Source organism: Myotis lucifugus, unplaced genomic scaffold, assembly GCF_000147115.1.
Source record: "Myotis lucifugus unplaced genomic scaffold, Myoluc2.0 scaffold_69, whole genome shotgun sequence".
In the NCBI taxonomy this organism is placed as follows: Eukaryota; Metazoa; Chordata; class Mammalia; order Chiroptera; family Vespertilionidae; genus Myotis; species Myotis lucifugus.
The window spans coordinates 288809-314643 of record NW_005871117.1 but is presented as its reverse complement, the minus strand read 5'-3'; the positions used below and the strand labels follow the sequence as shown (position 1 = coordinate 314643).

The 25835-nt window shown below is 54.7% G+C and overlaps 1 protein-coding gene across 7 annotated transcripts in view; it reads right to left on the bottom strand.

The window, feature by feature from the left end:
- Positions 1 to 5739: 5739 nt before the first annotated feature.
- Positions 5740 to 25835, bottom strand: part of DLG5 (discs large MAGUK scaffold protein 5) — a 71561-nt gene continuing 51465 nt past the window's right edge. For 4 of the 7 annotated variants that reach the window (XM_006090175.3, XM_023755059.1, XM_023755060.1 and 1 more), the window contains 17 exons: positions 25128 to 25251; positions 24692 to 24836; positions 23216 to 23328; positions 22534 to 22623; positions 22090 to 22240; positions 20039 to 20201; positions 19821 to 19954; positions 19240 to 19386; positions 17929 to 18112; positions 17221 to 17369; positions 16233 to 16403; positions 15221 to 15417; positions 12537 to 12680; positions 12196 to 12323; positions 10786 to 10895; positions 9983 to 10092; positions 6951 to 8598 (listed from right to left, as the gene is read on the bottom strand). In XM_006090175.3, the coding sequence (XP_006090237.2) occupies positions 8495 to 8598; positions 9983 to 10092; positions 10786 to 10895; positions 12196 to 12323; positions 12537 to 12680; positions 15221 to 15417; positions 16233 to 16403; positions 17221 to 17369; positions 17929 to 18112; positions 19240 to 19386; positions 19821 to 19954; positions 20039 to 20201; positions 22090 to 22240; positions 22534 to 22623; positions 23216 to 23328; positions 24692 to 24836; positions 25128 to 25251 (2364 nt within the window). In that variant the 3' untranslated portion in view covers positions 6951 to 8494. Of the gene's footprint in view, positions 6323 to 6660; positions 6876 to 6950; positions 8599 to 9982; positions 10093 to 10785; positions 10896 to 12195; positions 12324 to 12536; positions 12681 to 15220; positions 15418 to 16232; positions 16404 to 17220; positions 17370 to 17928; positions 18113 to 19239; positions 19387 to 19820; positions 19955 to 20038; positions 20202 to 22089; positions 22241 to 22533; positions 22624 to 23215; positions 23329 to 24691; positions 24837 to 25127; positions 25252 to 25835 lie in introns of those variants that run through there. The other 3 variants (XR_002829655.1, XR_002829654.1, XR_002829656.1) reach the window with 3 other exon arrangements.

Here is a 25835-nt window from a genome sequence, read left to right as displayed (position 1 = left end):
AATTGCATTATAATCAAACTTATAACTATGCCACTTTAAGTTTTGTCATTTATAGACAGTCATTGTTTTACTCTGATGCATTTGCAGATATGTTACATCTTTAGAAAAATACATGAAAAGGACTCTGACCTGCTCTAAATTAGACGTTTCTAAGCAGGTCATATCTTTGACCTAGATGGAGATTTATAGAACTCTAAGGAATAACTGAATTCATGAAAATACTGGCAAATAATCAGAATAAACAAAAAAATTGGTTATGGGACTAAATGAACTGAGAATATTCTTATGATCCTGTTTTAAGTATTGATTTTTAAATTTTTTTGTTTTCCAACTGTAAGGAAACTAAAAGGAGACATTCTGCTTTATTATCAATGGCTCATTAACAAGGGACTGATAAATTAGTAACATTCATTTCACAGTGTGGTCCCAGCAGATGAAGGTTCCAAAGACCCCAACTTACAACCGGGAGATGTTCATCACTTATTAAAGACTCTCTCCAACAGTGTTGGAAGAGACCTTATCAGGTGCCTAACTGCAAATGGACATCTGCCCCTGTCTCTAATACTACCCTCTACCTACCTACCGGAGATGAAAGACTCTTCAAGGATGAAAAGCCCAAACATCAGACAGCCATCCAGAGACACTGACAAGGCCTGTATACCTACAAATTAATGTTGCTAATAATTACTATTATTATTATTATTATTATACTTGTTCTTTAGCCTTTTCTCAAACCCACCTCATGGTCAGATTATAAAAACTAAAAAGGTATGTGTTATGCCCTCAAAACTATAAGTGAATGTTATATTAGATGCAAAATATATAAAAGTGAGACAGGTAACAAAACCTGGATCACAATAGCTTGTAGATTAGAAATAATCTAGCAGCGGTTCTCAATCTGTGGGTCGCGAACAATGAAAATACATCCTGCATATCAGATATTTACATTACGATTCATAACAGTAGCAAAATTACAGTTATGAAGTAGCAACAAAAATAATTTTATGGCTGGGGGTCGCAACATGAGGAACTGTATTAAAGGGTTGCGGCATTAGGAAGGTTGAGAACCACTGAGAATGTTTTTCTTAATAAAGACCCATAAGACCTAACTGCCTCCCATTTACCTGCCATTCACTTTGGAGGAAAAAAAATTTGGCCTTGACTTCCATCCAATGTTATGGTCTTGCCCCATCCCCAGTGATCCATTGCTCAGCAAGACAAACACTAACACTGAGATTTCCTAGGAATGAGCCTTCCTAGCACTGTGGGACCTGGTTATCCAACCAAAAGGTTGATCATCATTGCATCCTTTGAATTGATTTATGGCCAAAAGGGATACGTATGGACAAAAAGGGGACACATGCTAACCTGACAAGCTCAGGGAAGGCCTGTGTGGTGGCCTTGCAAACTCAGAGACCTAAAGTAACCACAAGGATGGTCTGAAATTAAAACTTTTTAACTAAAAGCAGGTTATAGCAGGTAGTCATGTCCTACGCTGGCATCTTCCCGGACAAAGGTCAATCTTTACCTTAAGTGAACCTGTCTAATGTCTTTTTGCATCTGTAATAACATATCTTTGGAATGTCAAAGTAATTTTCCTTTTTCCGGACCCCTCAAAGCCAGACACCACTCTGTGGAGACCACAAATCCCCTCATTGTTATTGAGTTAATTGTTGACTGTTAACTATCCCACACCCACCTACTAGTATGTAAAAGATGTGTCTATCATTTTACTTTCCATCCAATCCCAGAGGCTTCCCCGCTTTGCTTTCTCCCATTTCCCTCATCTATCACCAGTGGATTTCATGCAACCGCTTGCATCTCCTCTTTTGAGTGTGATGTATAAAACAAGGTGCAAACTTGCCATTCTTTGGAGCAATATCTCAATCTGTTGACATTTTGCTTCCCGGCAATTGTCGACAATTTGGGTCAAATAAATTCACAAAAATTCTCTATGGGTTTGAATGTTTCTTATGTTGACAATCCTAAAGGTAAATGGCAAAAAAGGGGGTGGGGGTGGAGGACTCAGGCAATTTACTCTAACGGCGTAAAGCCTCAATGTCTTTATCTGTAAACTATAATCTCCACATAGAAGTTTCTATAAAGTTAAATAAGTCTATAAACACAACTACAAACTTCATCCAAATGGCCATCTGCTGAGAACTGGTTAATTAATTTATTGGCTGTTTTTTTGTTTTCTTGTGTCAACTCGGCTAGGCTGCAGTCCCCAGTACGGAATTAGACGCTACGCTAGGTGTTGCTGTCAAGGGATTCAGCAGATGCAATAAGAGCCCCTAATGAGACATTACGATAATCTCAGGGAGCATCCTGGATAACGTAGGTGGGCCTGGTTCAATCAGTTGAAAGGCATCAGACGCAGAAGCCTTAAAAGCTGAAGCTTCCGTGAAAAAAAAGAAATTGCGCCTGTGAACAGCAGTCTCACCCGTTCCTGTGAAACCCATCCTGCTCACACTCTGCCCCTCTGGTCTGCCTCAGAAAACCTTGCCTGTGAGTTCCACCTGCCTGTGGTCTTCCGTTCTGACCACTGGCCCTGTGGGTTTCAGGCTTGCTTAGCCAGCACCCACAATCCATAAGCAAATTGCTTGTAATAAATATGTACATTTACGTATATTCTGTACTGGTTCTGCCTCTCTTGTTGAAGCCTGACTGACACCCACAAACTGGAAGGGGAGGCGCCTGAAAGGAATGAGGTATGCATCCTAGGCCCTTCCAGGCCCCACAGAGAGTAACATACTAGTAAAGGAAAATGAAAAGGTAGAAGCCTTACTTCTGGGTTTAAAAGGCAGGTTGATAAATAAACTTAATTTTGTTCCTCTATTAAAACAAAGTAAATAGCCCGGCCAGTGTAGCTCAGTGGCGGAGCATTAACTCATGCACCCAGAGGTCGCCTGTTCGATTCCCGGTCAGGGCACATGCCTGGGTTGCGGGCTCGATCCCCAGTGTGGGGGCATGCAGAAGGCAGCAGGTCAATGTTTCTCTCTCATTGATGTTTCTATCTCTCTCTCCTTCTCCCTTCCCATCTCTGAAATCAATAATAATAAAAAGTAAATATAGGAAGAGGATTTCTTTTAAAAATACATCAATCTAGAAATAAGGGGAGAGCAGAGAGGCAACAACTGCGAAGTTATTTTAGAAGCCGAAAGCAGGTGGACCCATGGCAGCACAGTGGAGAGCAGCGATGCCATCGATGTCCAGTGCATTCCGACCCCCACGGTCCAGCAGAACAGAGGCCCATTCCTCTTGCTGGCCTTGTCGGGCCGAATCCGAGCCGCCCTGCTTTCATTGTTGGAGGTAAACTGGCATTTTCTTTCCTGGCTGCTTGGACAGTTACACACAGGAGTTACTCTTGCAGGCCACGTGCAGAGCAGCACTGCTCATCTCGTCTTTATCACTGTGGACCCTGAGAGAGAAGGTGCCTACAAGAAGGGCTCCCGCTGGCTAACTGGGCTCAAATGTAAAAAACAGCCTAGCAGGCATTTCTACACGGGCCTCTCACGCCACCTGCCCCTCGGAGAGGAGGGTGCACAGAACTACCACCCCCTGCACTGTGTTTCTGCCATATGAGCCAGCCTTACTAAGGGGTTCCTGGAATCCTATTTCAACCAATAGGACTGAGGTTTCCCCCATCCAATCAGAGCTGCACAGCTATATCCCCATCAGCTTCTTCACTGACCAATCAGAGCAGCTTCAATCAGGACAGTCAGTGCCTTTTGGAGCAAACTACAAGGAATTTGAGTTCTCATTTGCATGAGGATGGGCCAATCAGGGATCAGGAGTGGGTTTTCCTGTCTATCTAAGTCAGGTCCCCTCTGGTCTGAAACTGCACTTGCCCTTTCTGAAGACTGAAGACTAGCCTCCCTAGTTGAGCTGAAACACTGCAACACTGAAGCTGTCCGCCCAGAGCAGAGCGGAGCAGACCAGCACAGGAGCAGGGCGGAGCAGAGCTGTCTGGCTGGAGAGGGGCCCAGCCCCTAGTTCTGAAATCCTGTCTTACAATTTTCGTGAGAAAGCTTCCCAGCTTGTGCCAAGTTGAAGGAAATGGAGTAGCCCTGGAATTTGGAACGGAGGAAATCTGTTTCACAGGCCTTCCTGAATTCCATATTTAAGCTCTCCCTCCACTGACCGAACTTCTGCCAGACAGTGAGGCCCTGGTCCTTGGAGAGCGCTGCCACCTGAACTCATGTGTGACGCCCCCTGGTCCCAGGACTCCTACAAGTCCTTGCTCACTGACCCCCAGAGGGGCTCTTATAAACTCCTAGGGAGGCTGAGCTTCACTCTGACCCACAGGTCGCACTCCTTTTTCTGGCCAATTTCATCTAAAGGGGCAAAGGAGTTCTTCCCCCACGTGGCTAAATTTGTGCTTGATGCCTGGTGTTTTCAAAACTGAACTGTTTCAAGATATCTCCAGTGGGGGGTAAAAACAGGAAACAAAGACATCAATAAACCACAAGTCAGTAAGCAACTACTTGGTGGAAAATGGGAGAATTCAACTGGGCTGAGCATAAGGTGGCTTTCTAAGGTAGTGTTGTGCTCCTTAAAGACAACATCCATCTTATTCTTTGGAACATACATTTATACTATAGATGTCCTTCTGTATGTGTGACACATTTCACAGGTTAAAACACACATAAACTCGTAATAGCAAGAACTGCAGGGGCAACACTGAGAGGCTGGAGACCATGTTCCAGAAGGCGTGAGCAGAGGAGAGCACAGGAAGGGACAGCGAGGACACTCACAGGCTAGACTCCCAGGAGAAGGGAGTCTCAGAGAAGGCCAGCTGCCCAAGGCCCAGACTCGGAGCCTTTCCCCTGCAACAGGACGGTCACTCCCAGGCCAGCCCAGCTTCCCCAGGGGGAGTTCCGCTGCCTCTGAGCCCCACCCTGTGCTTCCTCGGTTGGCATCCGTGACCCAGGTGGCCCTCCACCCTGTCAACTCACTGCGAGCAGAAGCTCAGCTTCCTAGCACCAAACTTCAGTTGGCCACTCTGCTCAGCCTCAGAGCTTTTTCTCAGCCAAGAAGAGGCTCGAGGCTTTGGGCAGTGCTTAGCTCCTAACCCAGACTCCTTCCGTTTCTGTTCCTAAGCATCCGGCCTCAAGCTCCCCCCCAGCCTCCCGCAAGCCTCGTGCATCAGAGCTTCTGGAACTGGGGTTTGCTCAGCCTCTGCAGGGCTCGGGGAGGTTGGCACAGGCGTCAGCACAAGAAGGGGCCTTGGAGATCACCCAGTCTGTGCTGTCTTTGAAGGCCCGGACACCGAGGCCAGGAGCAACCGACCAAGGCCTCATGGCTGGAGCTGTCAGCTCTGCCTTTCCAGAAAGACCTGAGCCTGCATGTGACAGGCACCGAACTGGGGGAGACTCAGGGAACAGTGCCCCCCACCCCACCCCCACCTGGTCTCAGTGGCTCAGAGCAGAGCAGGAATCCCCTCCCAGGGCTGCTGGCAGTGTGCCCAGGCTGCCCTGCACGGCCTTGGAGCATCCCCAAAGTGTGTGGGCTCAGCAACTTGACTGGCCCTCCCTCCATTTTTAAAAGGTGGAATGAATTTTGCCTTGTAATTATAAAAGAAAACCAAGTTTCCCATAGAAAATTTGGAAAATACATCTAAAGGAAATAAAATTACTCATAATGTGCCGGGGTCGTTCTCAAGCATCTAGAAGGATTCAGGAATCTGAAGGGACTGCGAGTAAATTAATAGAGACTAGACACTAGACATGAAATATAAATTTGGAAGACATTTTGGGGGAGCCAGAGGAAGCTTAGCTTTAGTAACTAAGTTCCTCGAATCTCTGCACCCAGGGCTTTTTATTCCCACATTTTGTCCTCTAGCAAAGCAGATATACATATCAAAGGTAAAGTTTGGTAAACAGATGATCAGGTTGGGGGAACTGCCCTCAGCTGTCAGTCAGCAGGCTATCATATGTGCAGATCTTCAGGTCTGGGGAAATGCTTTCAGCTATTCCAGCAGCAGGTAATATGATTCAGCCCTGCTGAAGCCTCAAGTTCCATCAACCTTTTGATGAACTCCTTGCATTTATTATGACATGCTGGAATTAGCCTCCAGCAATAATGCCCCAAGTGCAAACTGTTAAGGTTTGGGCAACATGACTGAGCTCTTTAAAAGAACCCATTCCTGAAACAAGCAGCGTTCCCTGCATACATTTACCCTGTAGGTGACAAAATTGTCGCAGCAACTGCCCCCTGAGAACGGCGCTGCGTCTGTGGCTGGATGCATGTGGGTAGGGCTGTGCCCTGGGTCCCAGCCAGCGGACCACAGGTGAGGCTGAGTGCAGGTCCACGATGGAACCTGCAAGAAAGGACCAGCGGTTGGCCTGTCCCCACAGCAGCAAGAGGCTTTTCCAGGCCCCCAAGCTCCTCCACACAAGAGAAGAGGAGGGCTCCTCAGTGCCCCAGGCCTCGGAGCCTTTACTGTGGCAGCCCTGGCATCCTGGCTACTTCTCCCAGCCTCCCCGCCCCTGGAACACAGACTGCTCCAGAGAGCCCTGCAGTGCTGGGGGCATTGTCACAGCCCCGCCAGGCTGCCCCCCTCACTCCAGGCTGGGCCTTCCTCCTGCAGACAAGGCCTTGACTGGGAACATTATGGGGTCCCTTCCCCTTTGCTTTCCAGGGCCCAAACCTGCAGACCTGAATGTAAGCACCTGAGGGCAGGATCTGAGTCTTGCAATCAGCCACCTGGTTGCAGCCGCACCCACGCTGTGCTGGACAGATGGGCGGATGGAAGGACGCACGGATGGTCGCATGGGAGGGGAGGAGGGAGTCAGAGAGAGGCTGATGCGGCAGGAAAAGGGGCTACTGATTACACTGGAGCTGGAAAGAGCCCACACATCAGCTGGTTCCTGCTGCCGGGGACGAAGGAATTTAGGAAGAAGCAGGAAAAGACGGGAAACAGTAAGTACAGGCGCCTTCATCACAAGTTACAGAAATTGACCTTTATTTATTGTACTAAAGTCTGTTTTGCTTTTGATACAAAGTAAGGTTTCATTACAGAAAATCCCAGTCTGTCGGAACAGTACCTGTGCACACTGTACCATCACAGTCCCACTGTCTGCAGCTCAGAGCAACGCCCCGAGAGCGCGTAAGACTCGAGACAGCCTCGTGTCTCGGCTGTCTGAGCTAGAAACTTGTACCTGTAAAACGAAGGGCAGCATTGAGGACCCAGACGTGTCTCTCTTTGAACAACTGTGCAAGAAAATATATCCCTTTTTTAAAAATGTCAGTATGGCTACACTATCATCTAGTGTCTAGAATTACAAAGGATAAAATGAAATCAAGGATTTCTTGCTAGTAAAATGAAATGTTAGGAACAGTATTAAAATATAGTCCTACCCCAGTGACACACGGAGCCCAGTACAGTACCTATTAACAACAGGACGCACAGTTTAGGGAGGAACCACATCAAATCTGCAGCCAGAGATACCCAGCGTCAGAAGTGCAAAAAAAAGAAAAGACAGAAGTCCCAACGAAGACATCTTCAAGGAGCACTGGGCATGCCGGGAGCGCTGCAGCCAAGACTAAAGGATCCTGCCTGCTTTTTAGATTTCGACAGTGACAACACTAACCACTAGGCTCCCCCGAAGACTCTCAACTCAAAGTTTGAAACATTTTCCATGTCCAAAGGAGCTGACGTGTCCGCTCCCTCTACAGTTTGAGAAGTACCCTGCAAACATTGCACTGAGAACGGCTGTCTCTATTTACAGAACCTACAGAGGACAACGGCATGCATCGGCTGAGCCTCCTGCCAGAACCAGTCGTCGGCGAGAGCCCGGGAGGCTCCGAAGGACAGAGAGAGGCGGAAACGATCAAGGCAGGTGGAGGAGAGATGAGAGGGCGTGCAGGCGGGAGGGAAAGTCTGAGACGAGTCTGTGAGATGCCAGTGTCGCCTGCCCTGGTGTGGGCAGGGAAACCACTGCCGCTGGCGAGTCGGCCCCACGAAGGCACTGGTTCTGCCACCACCGATGTCCAAGCATCTGCCATGGCGATGTCCTTCCGGGAGACGCCACCGAGGAGTAGAGGTTTTCAGAGCTCTGGTCCCACCACGAACCTTCCAGAGCAGAGCAGCCCATTGAGGTTCCAGAGTTGTTTCGCTGAAAACAGGAACAAAACCAAAACACGAAAGCAACACGGGATGGACAGGGGCAGGGGCTGGGCACCAACAACATGGGCCGTTCAAGTAAACAGAAACAACCAAATACTTAGAAAGGCTTGTAAACTTGTGATGTGAAAGGTTCTCTGCAGCATCGCGGATCGCGGCCTCGGAAGGCTGGTGTGGAACCTCTAGCAGGAGTCCTGGGTGGTTACTGTTTTTGTCTTAAAGCACACGTGTGAGGAAGACAGTCTGTGCATCTGCGGCCCACTGCCTGGGGCCCTGCTGGTGGACCCTCCTCCGGTGCTCATAGTCAGAGAAGCTGAGCCAGGACGGACGCTGGTGACAAGCTGCCTCTGTTCCCAGCACAGCGGCCTACGGCGGGCAGGCTGGAATCCACAGGACTTTGCTCTGCTCTTGGCTGACCAAGGCCACGATCTGATCGCAAATGCTCGACAGGGCTCCTCCCTGGACGACCCCTGCAACAGAGGAAGACCCCAGGTTCGAGGCAAATAAATACACCCTCTATCTACTCTTTCTGTTTCTCCGCCTATTTTGAGCTCCTGCCTCTCTGCCGTCCACTCTCTTCCATCAGCAAGAAATTGGGGAAGAAAAGGAGTTGAATACAAATCACTTTGGCTTTTTATCTGTCTCTCTGGTCCACTGTTCAGCAGGATGCTGGAAGCATGGGCTTAAATGGAGGTGGGTGTCAAACTTTGCCAAGCTTCCCCAGCCCGTCACAGGGTAACCAGATGTAACCCTGGGCATGACATGCGAGTAGGCCTGGTGCCCAGTCTTGCCCCTGGGGAGCCCAGCACATCGGAAAGCGTGTTATGAAGGTCTGATCCGCAGCAAAATTGTGCAGGAAACAGGGGTTAGGAGCTGGGCATCCCATGGACCAGAGAGGATTCCCAGCAAAGACGTGATGTTTCCATGTATGTTCCAGCCCTGCTCACAGGCTTTCAACACCACGGGCCCTGAGACACCAGCCAGGGCGTTCAGTGTGCTCCACAGAACACGCAGTGGACGGAGCGTGTCCCAGGTGCCCGCCGCTGGCATGACCAGGACTTGCTGGGGAGCGCTAGAAACTGCTATAGACATGTGACAGAATCTGTGTCTGTTGAATCTAATAAAGAAGCAAGGCCTGTATTTTATAAGTTTGGAGTTTTAAATCTTCATTTCTCTAGTAACTGTTAAAGTATTTGACTGAAATACTAGTCTGTGGTGGACTGGAAATTCACACACACACACACATACACGGGGAAGCCCCAAGGTTGGTTCTGAGAACAACTACTGCACGCGAAGCACAGATCCCAGCAGCCTCCACACTACGCCAATCACTGCCACACCTCTCTGCGCCCACACCCCACTAACCCCCCACAAATGACTAACGTTGTGGAAGAGGCTGAAAGCCACAGGGTCAGCGACAGCCAGCAGCTGGGCCAGGCCTGTGGCTGTTTGCTTCGCTTCAAAGACCAGGGATGGTAAGGTCGCAGCTTTTCTTCACCAAACCTCAAGGCAAAACTGACCTGCCTGCAGGTGCTGGGAGCACAGGGTCAGAGCCGCCCTGTGCTGCCACCCGGGAACCTGGAAGCTGTGCTACAGGCTGTGAGACAGACCTGCCACTGCACACGTGACAGACCTGGGTGGACAGGCCAGACCATGCCTGAGGCCAAATCAGGGAGCTTTACCCCTCAACCTATTGAATTCCTGACACTGCCCTGCGCCTGCCATCAGAGCATCTGAAATGAGTGTTGGCAAGGGCATCACCGGCCCCCAGCAAGCATGGCTGTGCCACTTCTAATTCTCTTCGGGACACCCGATTCCCAGCCACCTGCTGCTCTCCGAGCGATGCACACCTACCTGTGAAGTACCGACTGTACTCCTGCTCAATCTTCTGAGCCGTCTCAAACTGCTCTTTGGAATGCCTCTGTGTCACCTTGTCCTTCAGGTACACGGGGTCTCTCTGCTCCCTGTGGGGACACGCAGGGAACCGAGTGAGCCTCGCACTTCCCTGACCCCCCGCCTCTTCCGTTCCTTTGTCCAGAGTAACAGGATCCCCGTGTGCTCCCTTTGGAAGCACAGCCACAGCCTGTAGGCTCCATGGGGAGCTCTGGGCAGAGGTGGAGGGGGGCACCCCCGTGCACGCACATAACGAGCAGACACCCCAGCGGCCCCCGAGAGCAGGTACCAGACACTTGGAAGCACAAACAGGCAAAAGGGAGGGGCCTTGATGAGCTGTTAGCCCAGCTGGAGGTCGGGGAGCAGAGGCTCACCCACGACACAGCCTGCTTCTGGCGGAGCTGGGCGCCCAGGCCCGCTAGCTCCTGTGTCCTGTGAGCACCAGCTGAGAGGCAGGAGAGGGAATGGGGACAGGGCGGGAGAGGAGCTCTGCAGACAAAGCTGGACCTACTCAGAGCTAGGGCAGCACCCAAACAGGGCAGAGGGGGGCGGGCAGGGAGGAGCTGAGCCAGGCTAACACTGCCCGGCTCTGGACGTGTCAGCAGCTTGAGGCGGAAGAGTCGTTCTCACATGTGCTGCCTATTCCAAGGCCGACAGGCTGGTCTCATTCTCCCACTCCCACCCGACGCCCCAGCACCACCACCCTGGCCGTGGGAGCAGCAGCCCAGCCAGGCCCCAGGCCGGGCCCAGGAGCCCCCACCTACTTGATGTGCTTGGCGCTCTTGTAGTGGATGAAGATGACGATGGGGTAGATGTGCATGTGGTGCAGCCGCTCGATGGCGTGGGGGGCGACGTCCAGCAGACAGTGCCAGTTCTGCGGGGGGCGGGCGGAGAGTGAGCGCCGGGGCCGGGCCTGGGGGCCGGGCCTCGGAAACACCGCAGCCCTTCTGGGGACACTTCCGCTTCCTCTGCCACCGATGGGGCCCACCTGTCCCCTCACAGGCTCTTCCTCGCTCCACAAGTGAACACCGAGTTCTACCCGCGGCCATCTCTCATGAAGACAAGGCATGACAAACCGTGGGAAGCTAAAGCTAACCCCAAACTCTCCCCCCACAGCTGTCGGCGCTGTGGGGTCAAGGCTGGGAGCCAGTGCCCAGCGGGGGCTGCAAACTTCCTTTCCTGCCTTTGCCCAGATATGGGGAACTCTTTAAGTGCTACCCCATCTTGCCCTCTGATGAGCAGGGCCTGTGGTGGACGGGAGTGTCTGTCTTTGGGAGACTGAGACTGAAATGCACTTACAGCTCTAAGAGGCCCGGGAAGGCAGGGCCTCAGGAGCACCCACAGCCTCGAAGGTGCCTTTCCCACACGCCCTGAGATGTCCACTTTCCCTCATGCAAGTGGAGCCCAGAACTTTCTAGAACCTAAAGACCCACAGCAAGGGCTGCTGGCCCACCCAGGGGCAGGGTCCTGACGGAAGCCATGGGCCCTGTCCCAGCAAAGGCACAGGAAAGCTCTGCATCCAGTTCAGCAGACGTGTGTGGGACCCAGCTGCAGACCTCCCTGGAAGAGGCACCCGTGCACAGGGTAACTCCTGCACCCCTCCTCGCACCCCCTATACATGGTGACTCCTGCACCCCTCCCTCGCACCCCCTACACAGGGTGACTCCTGCACCCTCCCTCGCACCCCCTACACAGGGTGACTCCTGCACCCCTCCCTCGCACCCCCTACACAGGGTGACTCCTGCACCCTCCCCTATACCCCATGCACAGAGTGACTCCTGCACCCTCCCCTACACCCCCTACACAGGGTGACTCCTGCACCCTCCCCTACACCCCCTACACAGGGTGACTCCTGCACCTTCCCCTACACCCCCTACACAGGGTGACTCCTGCACCCTCCCCTACACCCCCTACACAGGGTGACCCCTGCACTCTCTCTTACACCCCTACACATGGTGACTCCTGCACCCTCCCCTACACCCCCTACACAGGGTGACCCCTGCACCCCTCTCCCTGACCGGCTTCCTCTTCATGAAAGTGGAAGCACAGAGCAGCCATGGGTGAGCCCCAAGCAGGCTCATCGGACTGAAGGGCATGGGTGAGGGTCTGGGGCTGCACGGGGCAGCACCAAAGGCTCCAACAGGTGCAAACCCTCGGTCTGAAGCAGCAGGTACCTTTTCTGTGATCTCCTTTATGGAAGCCACCGTGGTCACGTCGAAATGGCCGCTCCTGCGCTTGTAGTCGACAAACAGGCAGTCTTTGACACCTCGCTCAATGGCCTGCTGGGAGGCCTTCATCACCTCTGTAAGCAGACACAGGCTCAGGAGGCAGCACCGCGGAGCACCCTGCGAGGAGCTCTGCAGAGGGGCCCTAGCACCCAGTCCTGCCGTCCTCTCTCCAGAGAAAGCCGCAAGCTACTCCCCGTCTAACCCCGGTCAGAAGGGCTTGGAAACACTGGGATCTGGCCCAGGAGATTGAGGGAAGGGGCACAGGGACGAGCATGGGGGGCCCTTACCCAGGGGGCATCTGCAGAACTTGCTGGGCTCCTTGTTCACCAGCATTTCCTTCACCACGTCCAGCAACGGCCCCAGGATCAGGACGGGCCTCAGGGAGGTACAGTCTACTTTCTGGACCCGCTGGTAGGCAAGGCTCACCGAATCTGAGGGGGGAGAGGGGCAGTGTCATGGTAACCGCCTGGGGCGAGGGAGGGAGAGGAGCTGGGGACACCGTGGTCCCGTTCTTGCTAACTCCAGGCAGGCTCACCCCTACACTCCACAAACCCAGCGCCAGGCAGTGTGGCCAGCTCACCCGAGTCTGCCTGGAACTTGCCCAGTCTTAGCACTGGAGTCCCACGTCCCGGGCACAGCAGGGCACAGTCATGCTGGAGTCCAGCACAACTCCCCCATCGGTGAACACCCGAGTCATTTCAGCACCTCGGCTGCTGAAACCCTTCCTTCTGTGTCGCAGGCCTGCTCACCCACCCCCACTCCTCATTCTCTGCTCTAGGGTTCTGTTGCCCAACAATGCAAGTATCCATAACGCCACCGAGCTGGATACTTAAAAATGGCTATGATGGCAGATTTAATGATATGTGTTTTTACCACAAAAATATCAAATGGCAACTAAAACTAAAATATGCAATTTCTGAAATAAGAACGTGTTGAACACAACAGAAGAGTGCACTGTGAACAGGAAGACGGTCAGGAGAAAGCACCCAGACGGAAGCACGGAGAGAAACAACATGGAAAATGTCGGGGGGAAAGTGTAAAACACGTGGGGAAACGGTCAAAGAAGTAAGACAGAGCCCTGGCCGGTGTTTCTGAGCAGTTAGAGCATTGGTATACGAACCACAGAGTCACGGGTTCGATTCCGGATCAAGGGCATGTACCTGGGTTGCAGGTTCAATCCCTGGCCCTGCTGCTGGTCGGTGGTACAGGAGGCAACCGATTGATGTGTTTCTCTCACATCAATGTTTCTCTCTCCCTCCCCCCTCCCTCCCTCCCTTCTTCTCTTCCACTCTCTCTAAAAATCAATGGAAAAACAATATTCTTGGGAGAGAATTCACCAAATAATAATAATAATAAGATACAGGAGAGGAAAGAAGCGCACAGAAGCAGCTTTAAAGAAACAGGGGTCAGGCATTTTCCAAATGACACAATTTTCCAAACTCTAAATCTATGTGCACTTTTCCGTACATATATTATACTTCAATAAAATGAAAAAAGAATTAGTCACCATGGGTTAAAAAAAAACTACTTACAAGAGACGTTTAAATATAAAGATACAAAAGTTTAAAGTAAAAAGATAGAAAAAGAAGAATTGTGTGAACACGAACCAAAAGAAAGCTGTTATAACAGTAACATCAGACAAAACAGACTTTAAGGCAAGAAACATTCCTGGAGATAAAGATGTACATCTCATGATGATAAAAGGATCAGCTCACCAGGAAGATAACAATTCAAAAGGTGTATGCACCTAAAGACAACTTCAAACAACAACTGATGAACTAAAAGGAAAAACAGACAAATGGCTATTTTTCAGAGATATTAATATATCCACTGAGCACACAACAAATATGCCTGAGATGGTGTCTATGGGAGAAAGGGAATGGGGATATTGAAAGTGGAGATCAAAGAAATAAAGAAGAAAAGAAAAAGAAAACTAAATAAGTGAGAAACCCAAGAGGTCGGCAGATTTTTTCTATTAAGGGCAAGATGGTAAATATTTTAGGTTGTAAAGACCAAAAGGCAAAATCAAGTACCTATAAAGGCTGTCTTTCTTACACTTTACCATGTAAGAACCCAGTCTCAGCAAGCAGGCAGTGGGCTACGCTCGGTCCAGGGGCTGTGGGATGCTAACCCCTATCCTGACTCAGAGTGACAGGGAGCCTGAGGCCTTAATTTAAGACATTAAGAGGGGAGGGAGGGGAGAGAATGAGGGGAAGGAGGAACGGCTGCCTGCCTTCTGCTGCTCACTGCCACCTCCACACCCAGAAGGGCTCCTGTTCTGGGACAGTGGACACATTCCAGGGTCCCAGGAGCAACACACACAAGCACCTCCACTTTATGGGACGAGCACACCCTCTCCTCAAGGGCAACCTGCCAGGGGATGTCTGGCTCCTGATGCAACTCCAGGTCGGGCAGCGCCCAGCCCTGGGAGGATCTTGTAAAAATCATGAATGGACACAGAAGTGAGGCCAGAAAGGGGCAAAGACCTGCAGAGACCAGTGGTCCTTGGCACCACCAAGTAGTGCCTGTCCTTCCCGAGTAACAGGACCTGCGTCACTGGAGGCCAGGATGTGCCAACCAAAACCCTGCCTGTGTCACACTCTCGCACATGAGGGTGGCCACCGAGACGCAGCAGAAGCTGCAGGGTGAGCTGTTCAACAGCCACACTCAGCTGAGACACACTTCGCCTGGCCCCTTCCTCCTTCCTGCTGCCGGGACATGGGCGTGATGGCTGGAGCTGCAATGACAGGTGGTGACCATGGGGAGGCCTTGAGGAAGGAACCCACATGCGACAGACGGTAGACTGAAGACAGTGGCACCACCATGCCAACCCAGACACCTAACTCTAGACGACTTCTGTGCAAAAGCAAAGCAAACCTCTAACTTAGTTAAGTGGTTGCTGTGAGGATTCTGTGGTCAACAGCAAACCCGATCCTGAAAGCCCGTCGGCAGAGTGAGCTCAGCCACCTGCCTTCAAAGAGTGGAATGGAGTCGTTGGAAAAGGCGTCCAAGGCGAGGAGGTCTTTCCCATCTTTGGACCCGCTGCGCTTGTGCTTGTGTTTTCTTCGAAAGAAGGATCTGCGCGCAGCCGCGGACAGCGTCTTGGAGGCGTTGCTGTCATCTTTGACTTCCGACATGCTGAGCCTCCTGGAGAATTCTTGGTCCATCCTGCACCACAGGGAATGGCAGAGCTGGGAAGGGCCCATCTCCCGCCCGCCTGCCCCTGAGGAGGGCGAGGGCTGGAAGTCCAAGCTCCACCCACACTCCTCTGCAGGTCTCCTGGGCACTTCACCCACCCAGGCCACCGAGGGGCCCTGGAACCACTGCTGTGGGCGAGCTCTCAGAGCAGGCAACGTCTATTCAGATGGCGTCCAAGGACCAGGACAGCCTTCGCTGGGAGGCACTGCAGGCCACGCTCCCTGCCACGGGGGAACGGAGCTCTGATGCACGCTGCAGCACAACCGTTACGCTAAGTGAAGAAGCCAGTCAAGGAGACCACGGCTCTATGATCCCTTCCCTACAAAGCCCAGAACAGGAAACCTATAGACAGGGAAAGTAGATGCGTGGTTGCCTAGGGTTACAGGGGGGGCAGGGAAGGCAGAGAGGGACAGCTAACGGGGCCCGGGCTGCTTAGGTGATGAGACTGTTCTAAAATTTGTGGTGATGGTTGCACATATCTGTGAATATACCAAAAGCCACGAATCATACACTTCGAGTAAATTGTACGATATGTGAATTATACCTCAATAAATCTGTTAAACATTTTAAAAAGCTGTCTCCTCAGTTGCCACTGTGCTTCTGTGCAGCTGACCCATGCACGGCAGTGACTTGCACTAGGAGCAGCTTTCAGACAGCGATTTTGGAAGACGAGTCGACCAGAAGCCAAAGTGAGTAGCAGAACGAGTCCTCCGTCTGGGGGAGAGTGCCACAGGCACCCCCCCACACCCCCCTCACCCCCAAGGCCCCCCCCACAAAACACTCACACGTATTTGCTGGGGATCTGCCCGCGCTGGATCTTCTGGGCGTTCTCGTCCAGCTGCCAGGCCATCCAGGACCCAAACGTGCCCTGGGGCAAGGTGTCATCGACATAGAGGATGTCGTCTTTCTTAAAGCTCAGCTCATGCTCCACCTCCGCCAGCCGGTCGTACAGGGCCCTGCGCCAGGCGACGAGGGAGAGGATCAGGAGCCACAGCCTCGACAGCCAAGCCCAGGTATGCTCTGCTCTGAGCTTTCCCAGACCAGGATCAGGACCTGCTGTCTGTCCTCGTCCGAAGAAGGGAGCCGGGCTTTACTAACAGGACAAAGCCGCTGCCTTTCCTCCGAGACCCAGGCGCCCTGGGGGGAGGGGAGGGGCCTCATGCCCATAAGGCAGAGAACTTGCCAAGGACCAAGGCCGTGCCCACCGTCCATGAGAACCTCTCCTTTGGCCTTCCTCCCCGAGTCCAGGCTGGTGGCTCCTACAGCCTGGAAACTCCCCAGGATGGAAACACGTCAGCCCACCACGGAGGGGGCCCTAGAGACGGGGACCCACACCCCATGGCACACAGCTGACCGGTGCTCTGGTTCTTTCTGTGGCCTCAGATTTTAGGAAATAGGAAGGAAGCTATGAGCACCCCCTAGAAACTGCCAGATGCCCGTCCCCCACACATTGCAGGACACTGTGGACACACGGCAGAGGATCGACAGACCTGGGTCGGGGGAAGACGGGGAGAGCAGGGCAGCCCACAGGAAAACGGGGCTCTTCAGTCCCAAGCCCCCCAGGCCCTAAACCCTAAAGGGGGAGCCCACCTGGCCCTGCGAGCCCTCGGGTTTTTCTAAGTCACAAGCATCCCGCCATGGGATGCAGTTTGGGGCCCAAGTAATGACCACGGTCCCACCCTTTGGGGTGAAAACAGAGGCATTTACCAGGAACGGTCTCCGTCAAAAGCCCCTCCCCTGGCCCCGAGTCCCTGGAAGCCCTGGCACCGGCACCTGATGTAAAAGCTGTCGCCAGGCAGGCCCTTGACCTTGGAGAAGTCCTCTGGGCGGTACTGCACCTTCAGGCGGACGCCATCCTTGGGCTTCAGCATCTCCACGTAGACCTCCTCCACCGTCTTGCTGCGCACGTCCAGACTGCCGTACTGCCCAGGGACAGAACCGGGGTCAAAGGGCAGAGGCCAGGGCAGCTTGGGCACCCATGAGGGGCAGATGGTGGGATAAGGTGTAGGTTCAACATCCCTTAAAGGAGAACCTGCCTGCCTCCTCTTTGCTGGCAGGGCTGGCACGTCTGCCTGTGTCCGGTCTGCCCTCCACGCAGGATGGAACCGTGGTACCTCCGCCAAGGAGGGGGTTCTAGAGACAGGGACCTATTCCTCATGGCACACAGCTGAGCGGTGTTTTTATTCCTTCTGTGACCCAGGAGAAACCCTGCTCCGTCCCTCAGCCAGTAACACCGCACTTCGTCTTGCCGACACGACTGGCATTTCTCAAGGCCTACAACCCGGCTCCCACCATGCAGGAGACCAGGAGGGCAGACACCACGCTCAGCAGGTCAGAGTCCTGCTGCCGCAGGAGCCGAGCACTCCGCTCCGACAGACGCCAGGGCTCAAGGGGCCAGCGATCTCCCAGGGGGTCTTAGCAGCTCCGCCCCCTCTTGAGAATGAGGAAGCCTGATGTGCAGACAGAGCGCTCAGAACTCACCTCCAGGATGAGGTCGCCCGGCACCAGGCCGTCGGGGCCCTTGGCAGGACTGTCGTCCTCCACCTCGGCCACAAACACCCCGTGCAGGTTCCCACCACACAGATGCACTCCAAGCTCCAGCTGGGACTTTCTGACAAAGACCACTCGTGGCTCTGGGGGCTTCTTGTTGGCATCTCCCACCATCCTTTCAGGAGAGAAATGGAGTTCCTTCGTCAGGCCCAGGAGGAGGGCAGGGAAAAGGCAAAACAGCGGCCAAGGCCCGACCTGTCTGCTTGCTCCCATGTCTCCTGAGGTCTCAGAACCCAGGAGCCGGGAGGTCCGGCTGCGGGCCCAGTTCTAGTGATCCGCTGAGGCTTGGCAGAGGTGAAAACGGGGCCCTGGTTGCAAAGCCAGTTGGCAACAGAGTGGGCATCAAGCCCCTGCTTCCTGGCCAGCTGCCAGCCGCGTGCCTCAGGCTGGGTGTCGCTCCCACCTGGCGGTACTTGCTTTCCTCACCTCGTTCTGCCCGAGGAAGGTGAGAGCCAGTCCCACTGACCAGGACACGGCTCAGGCAGCACATGTTTCCTGAGCAGCTGCTAGGCCCAGGGACAGCGCTGAACTATGGAGAAGGGCCCCGTGCCATCGAGGAAGCCACGGTGCAGTGAGGGAGACTAAGGTGCTGGCAACAGACCGAGTGCAGGACGGGGGGCAGGGGTGGAGCCCGAGGACAGGGACCTCAGGGGAGAAGCCAGGTGATGACCATGTGCTAAGTTCCAACGTGACAGACCCGGTGCCGAGGCCACAGAGCTGGCCTCACGCTGAGTGAGGCCGGGCTTGGCTGAGGCCCCACCATGACAGGGAAACGGTTCCCTGCAGGGCTGCCTGCCCTGGCCCATGAGGCTCTCCCTGTTGCCCCTCCAGCTCCCATGTGCGCCTGCCTCCTCCTGCCCACGGCAAGGCTGACCGCTCCTCTTGATGGCTCTCCACACACGCCCTTTGCACACCTAACCCCTGCTCCTCCTGAACGTCTGACTCAGCTGTCACCATTCCCTGCCACACTCCCGAGGGCTCCCTCGTGGCCTGCACTGCCCCTCCCAATACGTTCGAGAGAAAAAAGGAAAGCAAGGAAGGGCAGGAAGCAGGAGGGGAAGAGGAACGGTGTGCTCCCACCCCAGATCCTGTTGGCTTGCTGTGCGGTCTGCAGCACAGGTGACACCCTGTCCAGTGCCCACACCTCTCAGAGGATGTGCTCAGGCCACGACAACGACCCACCTGGACCACCCCACTCACTGAGGCGCACAGGAGGCAGGCTCACAGCGCACATTTGCTGACCTGGAACTGGGGGCGCTCTGCTTGGTCGGGGGGGTGCCAGGGCCCTCGTCCTGCTCCATCAGCGGGTCAATGCCCGAGGGATACTCCGGGACCGTAGCACTGCTGCCCTGGAGAGTGGAGTGGGTGCTGGCAGGGTCCAGGTGGGAGCTGAGGACACAGGACAGGAAGAATAAGGAGCGGCACTCAGCCTTCCGCAGCCGGAGCCACGCCCTCTCCGGTAGGGACCAGGCTACACGGCACTGTGCATCTCATCCCCCTCGCACAGCTGGACAGTGCTGGGTGGGGGGGCATTTCCTCCCCTTCCCTCCTCTGCCCTGTAACCCACCGCAGGAGGGCAAACACAGGCAGTGCGTGCTCGTGGTCAGGGGCCCTGGGTGTGAACCCCCTCCGGCCACCACGCCCCCAGGGGTGGGCCTCCTGCAGCACCGGGGGACCCAGCCATCCCTTCCCACACCGTTTCAGGAGGAGACATCTTCCCTCTAGTATGTCCTTTTTCCAAAGTCCCGAGCTAGGCACCCTGGTCTCCGGTGGGGAGCCGAGCACCTGCGCACCCAGACAGCCCCTCAAGGCCAGGCCCTCACCTGGACCGGGAGTGGCTGCTGAGCTGGTGCATGTGTGGGTTGTACTGGGCCAGGATGGTGATGGTGTCGCACTGCTGCCCGATGATGAGGCGGGCCTGCTGCTCCGTGGCGCTCCGCAGGTTTATGCCATTGAACTAGGGGACACCAGAGCGGGCGGTGAAGCGGCGGGATGGGGACGCGGGGGCACCGCTTCTCCAGGCAGGGAGGCTCCCGCTCACCTCAAGTAACTGGTCCCCATACTTAAGGCCAGCCTGGTGAGCGATGCTGCCCCCAGTCACCTTGGAGACGTAGACACCGCCCTTCTCTCCACTCACGATGGAGATGCCCAGGGGCTCCGAGCCCTTCTGCAGCTTGACATGGCGCGGCTCCTCCATGTAGGGCCTTGGAAGAGAGACAAGAATTTGGGGACTGGGACCTAACGGAAGGGTTTGGGGAAGGCCTGAGGCGAGGCATGCAATCAGCTATGCAGACAGGGCCAGGGAGCGCCAGGCGCTCCCACGTGGACACAGCCGGATGAGAACACGATGACCCACCTTTGTATGACAGCGATACACATCCCGCAACCTCATGCTACACAAACACAACACCCCAAATGGTACGGAAGCACCCAGACACAAAGACACAAAGAAGGGTCCGTCTGAGCTATACTAGGAAGTACTAGTATCCGCAGGAGGAAAGCACGATTTTCATGTGAGATGAGTTCCCTTACAATGTGCCATGTACAAACGCCCCAGTGGAGTCTACTAGTAAAGATGCCTTCGGAGGAAAAGAAAGGCTTCTGAGGTGACATTCACCCCAGAAGAGGCACATAAAGCATCAGTTTTCTTATTTACCGGAACACAGGGTGATGTAAGATGACCATGGAAATTAAGCTACTGCAAACCCAGCCACTAAAAAGGGAGCGGGAGGCTCAGAGCAAGGCAGCGGCCATGCACTTGCTGGCCCAGGGGAGCTGACCGCGTGCCCAGGGCCCTAGGGGCTCGGCGGGGCCTCTAGTCGGCCAACCTCAGACTCCTCAGGGAGGAGGACCTGGGCCTGGCAGCCACGGGCAGTCTCAGGAGGGATCTGTGCTGGTGACATCTGGAAGGTGCGAAAGGTTAGAAAGGAGAGGGATGCTCGGAGCAGGACACCCACAGACTCCTGGAACACAAGACAGAAAGACAGCCACGTGACTGTGCTTCACGCCGCCCTGAGCTCTTCCTTTCAGGACAAAATCATGGCCAGAGGCCTAGGGAGGGCCAGTAGGAGAGCCATCCCCCGGGGCTGCCCTCCAGCATGTGGGTGAGGGTGGGTCCATGTGGATCCATGTGGTGAAGGAAGGCGGGCGGAGGCCAGGCCGTGAACCACCCACCTCTGCCACCTGAGGTGCAGCAGTCTCTCTTAGAGGCTGAGATAAAAATCCTTCCTGACTGGTCTCTCCTCCCCTCCCAGACTCACCTGCTCTGCAATGCCTTCCTCGACCCTCCGGCTCAGACGGTGAGTCCCGGGCCTGCACCTCCATCACTTTGAGACTCAACACGTATTAGAGAGCCAGGCAGTTAAGTTTTAAGAACCCTTAGTGATGCCCTAGCTTGTCTGACTCAGTGGATAGAGCATCAGCCTATGGACTGAAGGGTCCCGGGTTCAGTTCAGGTCAAGGGCACGTACCTCGGTGGTAGGCTCCTTCCCGGCCCGGGCCCTGGTCGGGGCTCATGCAGGAGGCAACCAATCGATGTGTTTCTCTCACATCAATATTTCTCTCTGTCTTTCCCTCTCTCCTCCATTCTCTCTAAAAATCAGTGGAAAAATATCCTCGGTGAGGATTAACCAAAAACCTTTAGTGAGCAACCACCCCAACACCCTCCTCACACCCCAGCCGAGGAGGATGGCATCAAGGCCCAGGCCAGCCTGTGGGTGTGGAAGAGTGAGTTTCTGGTCCAGGCATCCTCATTCTCCACTGAATACCCTTTCCTCTGTCCCACCTCCAATCAACACATCGATCTCAATAAAGAGCAGGTAACTGAATCACAGTAGCCATACAATAGACGCCATGAAGCCTAACAAATGATGCCAGGATTTACTGACATGGAACGATACCGAGGACAGGCTGCTGGACAACACGTCAGGGAATGCTAGGTGACCCACTCACTGTGGCCTCGGCCTAGGATCAACTCAGTCAAAACTCCGCCTCCCCCTGCTCCTGCCAGGCGCCTTCCCTCGACAGCTCAGGCCCATTTGGGGATGTGCTACCCATCACTGTGCCCGGCACGGACGCCCAGGCCATGCTCACCTGTCCTTTCTCCGCTCCCCGAGGACCACGGGGTTGACTGCAATTCTAGGCAACGTGGAGGCTGAGGTCTGGGACTGGCTACAAGAGGACAGGGTGTCGATGTTGAGGGGTGACTGCGGGGGGGTGCTGCATTCAGAATGCGACAATGAACCTGCCAAAAAAGGTGTGGGTAACACAGGGCTCCATCTTGCATCTCAGCTCTCCCGCAGCCAAGACCCAGAGGGAGACATGATCCAGACACATGGCCCCACGCCGCGGCCACAGCTCGTGGCCTGGACTTCAGACGCTGGCTCCACAGGGCCTTTCCACCCTCACATCGCCAGGCTGAGCTGGACTCGGTGTTTACAGACTGGCTGGACTGAGGAGGCAGTCACAGCCCTGCCCAGACACTCCCCCGCGGGCACAGCCTGAACAGCAGGGGAGGGTGTGCTGGGAAGGCCTCACCTCTCTCGGAGCCCACAACAGACCGGGGGTATCTTGGCGTTGATGGGATTTTAATGCGCTCGGCCTTGAACTGCAAGTTGCTTGAAGACCCTGTGTTCCACAGGGGACAGAACTTTAGGCCTGAGAGTACACACCACCCTCACCCTCTGTGGCCATGACAAAATGCAAAGCAGGGCCCTGCCATTGATCCCCAAGGGGCCTAAATGGGGCTCAGGCAAGAAAAGCAGCTACAGAATACCCAGTATGTGAATGAACTGTGCAGGCTCCGCCTGCTCCCAAACAGAATCACACAAATCTCACTCTGCCTCGGAACAGGGGCAGCAACCCAAGTGGGAGAGGCAGCTGCTCACCTGCTCTCAGAGCCTGGGCACCGCCACAGGGCAAGTGCCAGCCTCCACTCTGGCTGCCTTCCCATAAGTAAAGAGCACTACAGCCTCCCCCAGGATGACCGACAAGCTCAGGGCGGGAGCAGGGCTCCTGGGCTAGGGGTCGCCAGGAACAACCTCATGGCCACTAGGAAAGCCAAGAGCACAACAGACGGCCAAAGGATTGTGCGGTGCAGAGCCACCCTGGGCCCCGGAGGGGAGGAGCCACGGAGAGGCCACCACGAGGCGGGCATAATGCCACAGGTGGAGATGAACAAGGCCGGATTGCCACGGTGACAAGGCAGTGGCGCAGTTACCCAGGCGGGCGCTGGAGGGCAGTGAGTTGGACCCGTGGGAGGCTCTCATCTCCGAGTAGTCGCTGCAGGCCCTGTGGCTCAGGTCCAGGCTCAGGCGTCCCTGGTGCTGGACACTGTGGGAGAACCAGACAGGTGAGGGGCCAAGACTGGACACAGCCCCTGGGAGAAACACAAGTGACAGGCAGCAAGGCCTCCCTCCCTGGGCTGGCAGAAGGGAGGCCTGGAAGCCACTGGCTGTCAGCTGAGGACAGCAGCCTGCCTGCAGCCATGCCAGCGGCACATCTACAAGGGCCCTGCACGAGGGAGAAAGGGCCACACAAATGGAGCAGGAGCGGCCCACCCACCTCAGCCTCAGCCTCAGCCGGGGTCGGGTTCTCTGGAGGAAGGGCTTCTACAGGGAAAAGGGGCTCTGAATCCCGGGGGGGGGCCGGGCGTGGGGAGAGGCCAGATGGGCAGAGGGCTCTGGGGAGGGAACCGGGAGCCTCCCTCAGGAGAACGTGCCTGGGGAGCCAGAGGGCAGAGAGCCCAGACACCTTCCACCAGGCCCAACAATGGCCTTTTAACAGCATAATGAGACTCCATCTCTTCCTGCCTAAAACCCTCCAGTGGTCTCCCCTGCACTCCGAGTAAAACTCCAACTCTGTGTTATGGCTGCAGACCCTGAGGGTTGGTGCCCTGTGACCTGGGCTCACCGCCGACCCACTCTGCCTTTGTCTGGCTCCCCCACTCTGTCCCAAGGGTCACACTGCTGTCAGGTGCCCGAGCACAGCACCAACAGCCCTCCCTACCGGGGACTCGGCCCACGTCCTGTGCAGCTGGCCTACAGCAGCATCCTCCCCACCAGGCGGCCTCCCCACCATCCAATCTAACCCTCCACCGGCTTCCCACTCGGGCTAGCTCGTCGCCTTGTTTACGGTTTTCAGAGCTACTCAGCACCATGTGGTATCATCTGTTCACGTTTTCCTATCTGCCTCCCATACGTGAACACAAACGCCACGAGTAGAAGCTTGTCTATTTAGTTCTCCCTGCATCCCCCTGGAACTAGAACAGTCCATGCCATGCAATAGGTGCTCAATAAAAACTTGTCAAATAATTGAATGAATGAATGAACAAATGAAAGTGACCATTTTTTCAGGCTCAGTTTGCTCATCTATATAAAGCAGAGACATAATAGTCCTTAGCACCTAGGGTTGCTGTGGCAATTAAATGAGATAATGTTTACAAAGGTCTGAGCACAGTGCCTGACACGTGAGCAACGAAGGATTGGCTACCATCACTATCATCTCTCCTTAAATATCTTTTCAAGCTCCACATTGGTGAACCACTGTCCCTGGGGTCCCAGTGCTGCTGAAACCAGCCCCTTCCCAGCTGGGCAAGGGAACCTCTGTCCAGGAGCCTCTCCATGGCCCCGGTGGCTTTATGTCCAGGTGGGCTTGGATGGCTGGGGTGCAAGGAGGTGCGGGAGCCTTCACATACCTGGGATGCAAAACCTGGGGGCCGACCTCTCTGGGGACGGGTGGAGAGCTGCAAGGGCCAACCCTGTGGCTACGCACGGTGTAGATGGGGTTCCTCAGGATGGAGCTCACAGTGGTGCTCGGGGTCATGCTCCGGGGAACGGTGCCTAGAAATGGGCGGGGTGAGAACCGGCTCCCCAAAGCACCCAGCCAGCCCACAGCTATGCAAGCCTTTCTCTTTGCTGCTTCCTGTTTCCCAGGCCACTATGGGGGGAAAGCACCCTGCAAGGCTAGGAAATGTCCCTGACACTGACTAACATCACCCAGACAGGGCAGCGCCTGCTAGCTCTGGGCTGAGGACACACAGCTTCCCCTTGAAATGACTCCATTGTCCCAGGCACTGGTCGGCCCTGGGGCCACAAAGCCCTCCTCTGCCCAGCCCTGCCGGGCTGACTCACCCACAGATGCCTTGCCGGGGTAGAGCGGGGGGTTGCTGTGCCGGCTGGAGTGCCCTGGCGAGTAAGGGGACCACTCCGGGAGCTCTGGGGAGACTTCTCCACTGGCTGAGACCCACTTCTGCTCCTGCAGAACCAGAGGCAAGAGGGAGTGGCTGGAAACAGGGAGACGCATAGGTGTCTACAAGCAACTGTCCCTTGCACACTAGCTCCTCCCACTTGGACACGAAGTGCCGGTCAGGAGATGTCCCTGCTCATTCAAGTTGCCTTCTACACCTGGAGGGGAAGAACTTCCTCCAAAAATGCTCCGGAGGAAAACCACAGAGGAAGGTTCTGTTCTTTCCAATCAACAGGCTGTGTGTGTGCAGAGGTGGGCCGTGCATCAGAGCTGCGTGAGGCTCTGTCTGCAGAGCAGCACGGACCTGTTCCGCTCACAGCAGCTCTCCCTTCCGGAAATGCTGCACCCCCGCCATGCCCAGCCAGCCTGTCCTGCTGCCAGGTAAGAGTCTCTGTGTAACCTTCTCTCCCTGAAGCCCTCAAGGCAGGTCCATGTCACCTGGTTTTGTTGTACAGTTTCAAAAGCTTCTTGCTGAATAAGCAAATTTAATGCTACACCCCAGAACGTGTTTCTCTCTTGGTGTCATATCCCCAGGAACGTGTACATCTACGTGACTCTGCAAAGGAAGGCTGATCCCACTGGCATCCACCTGC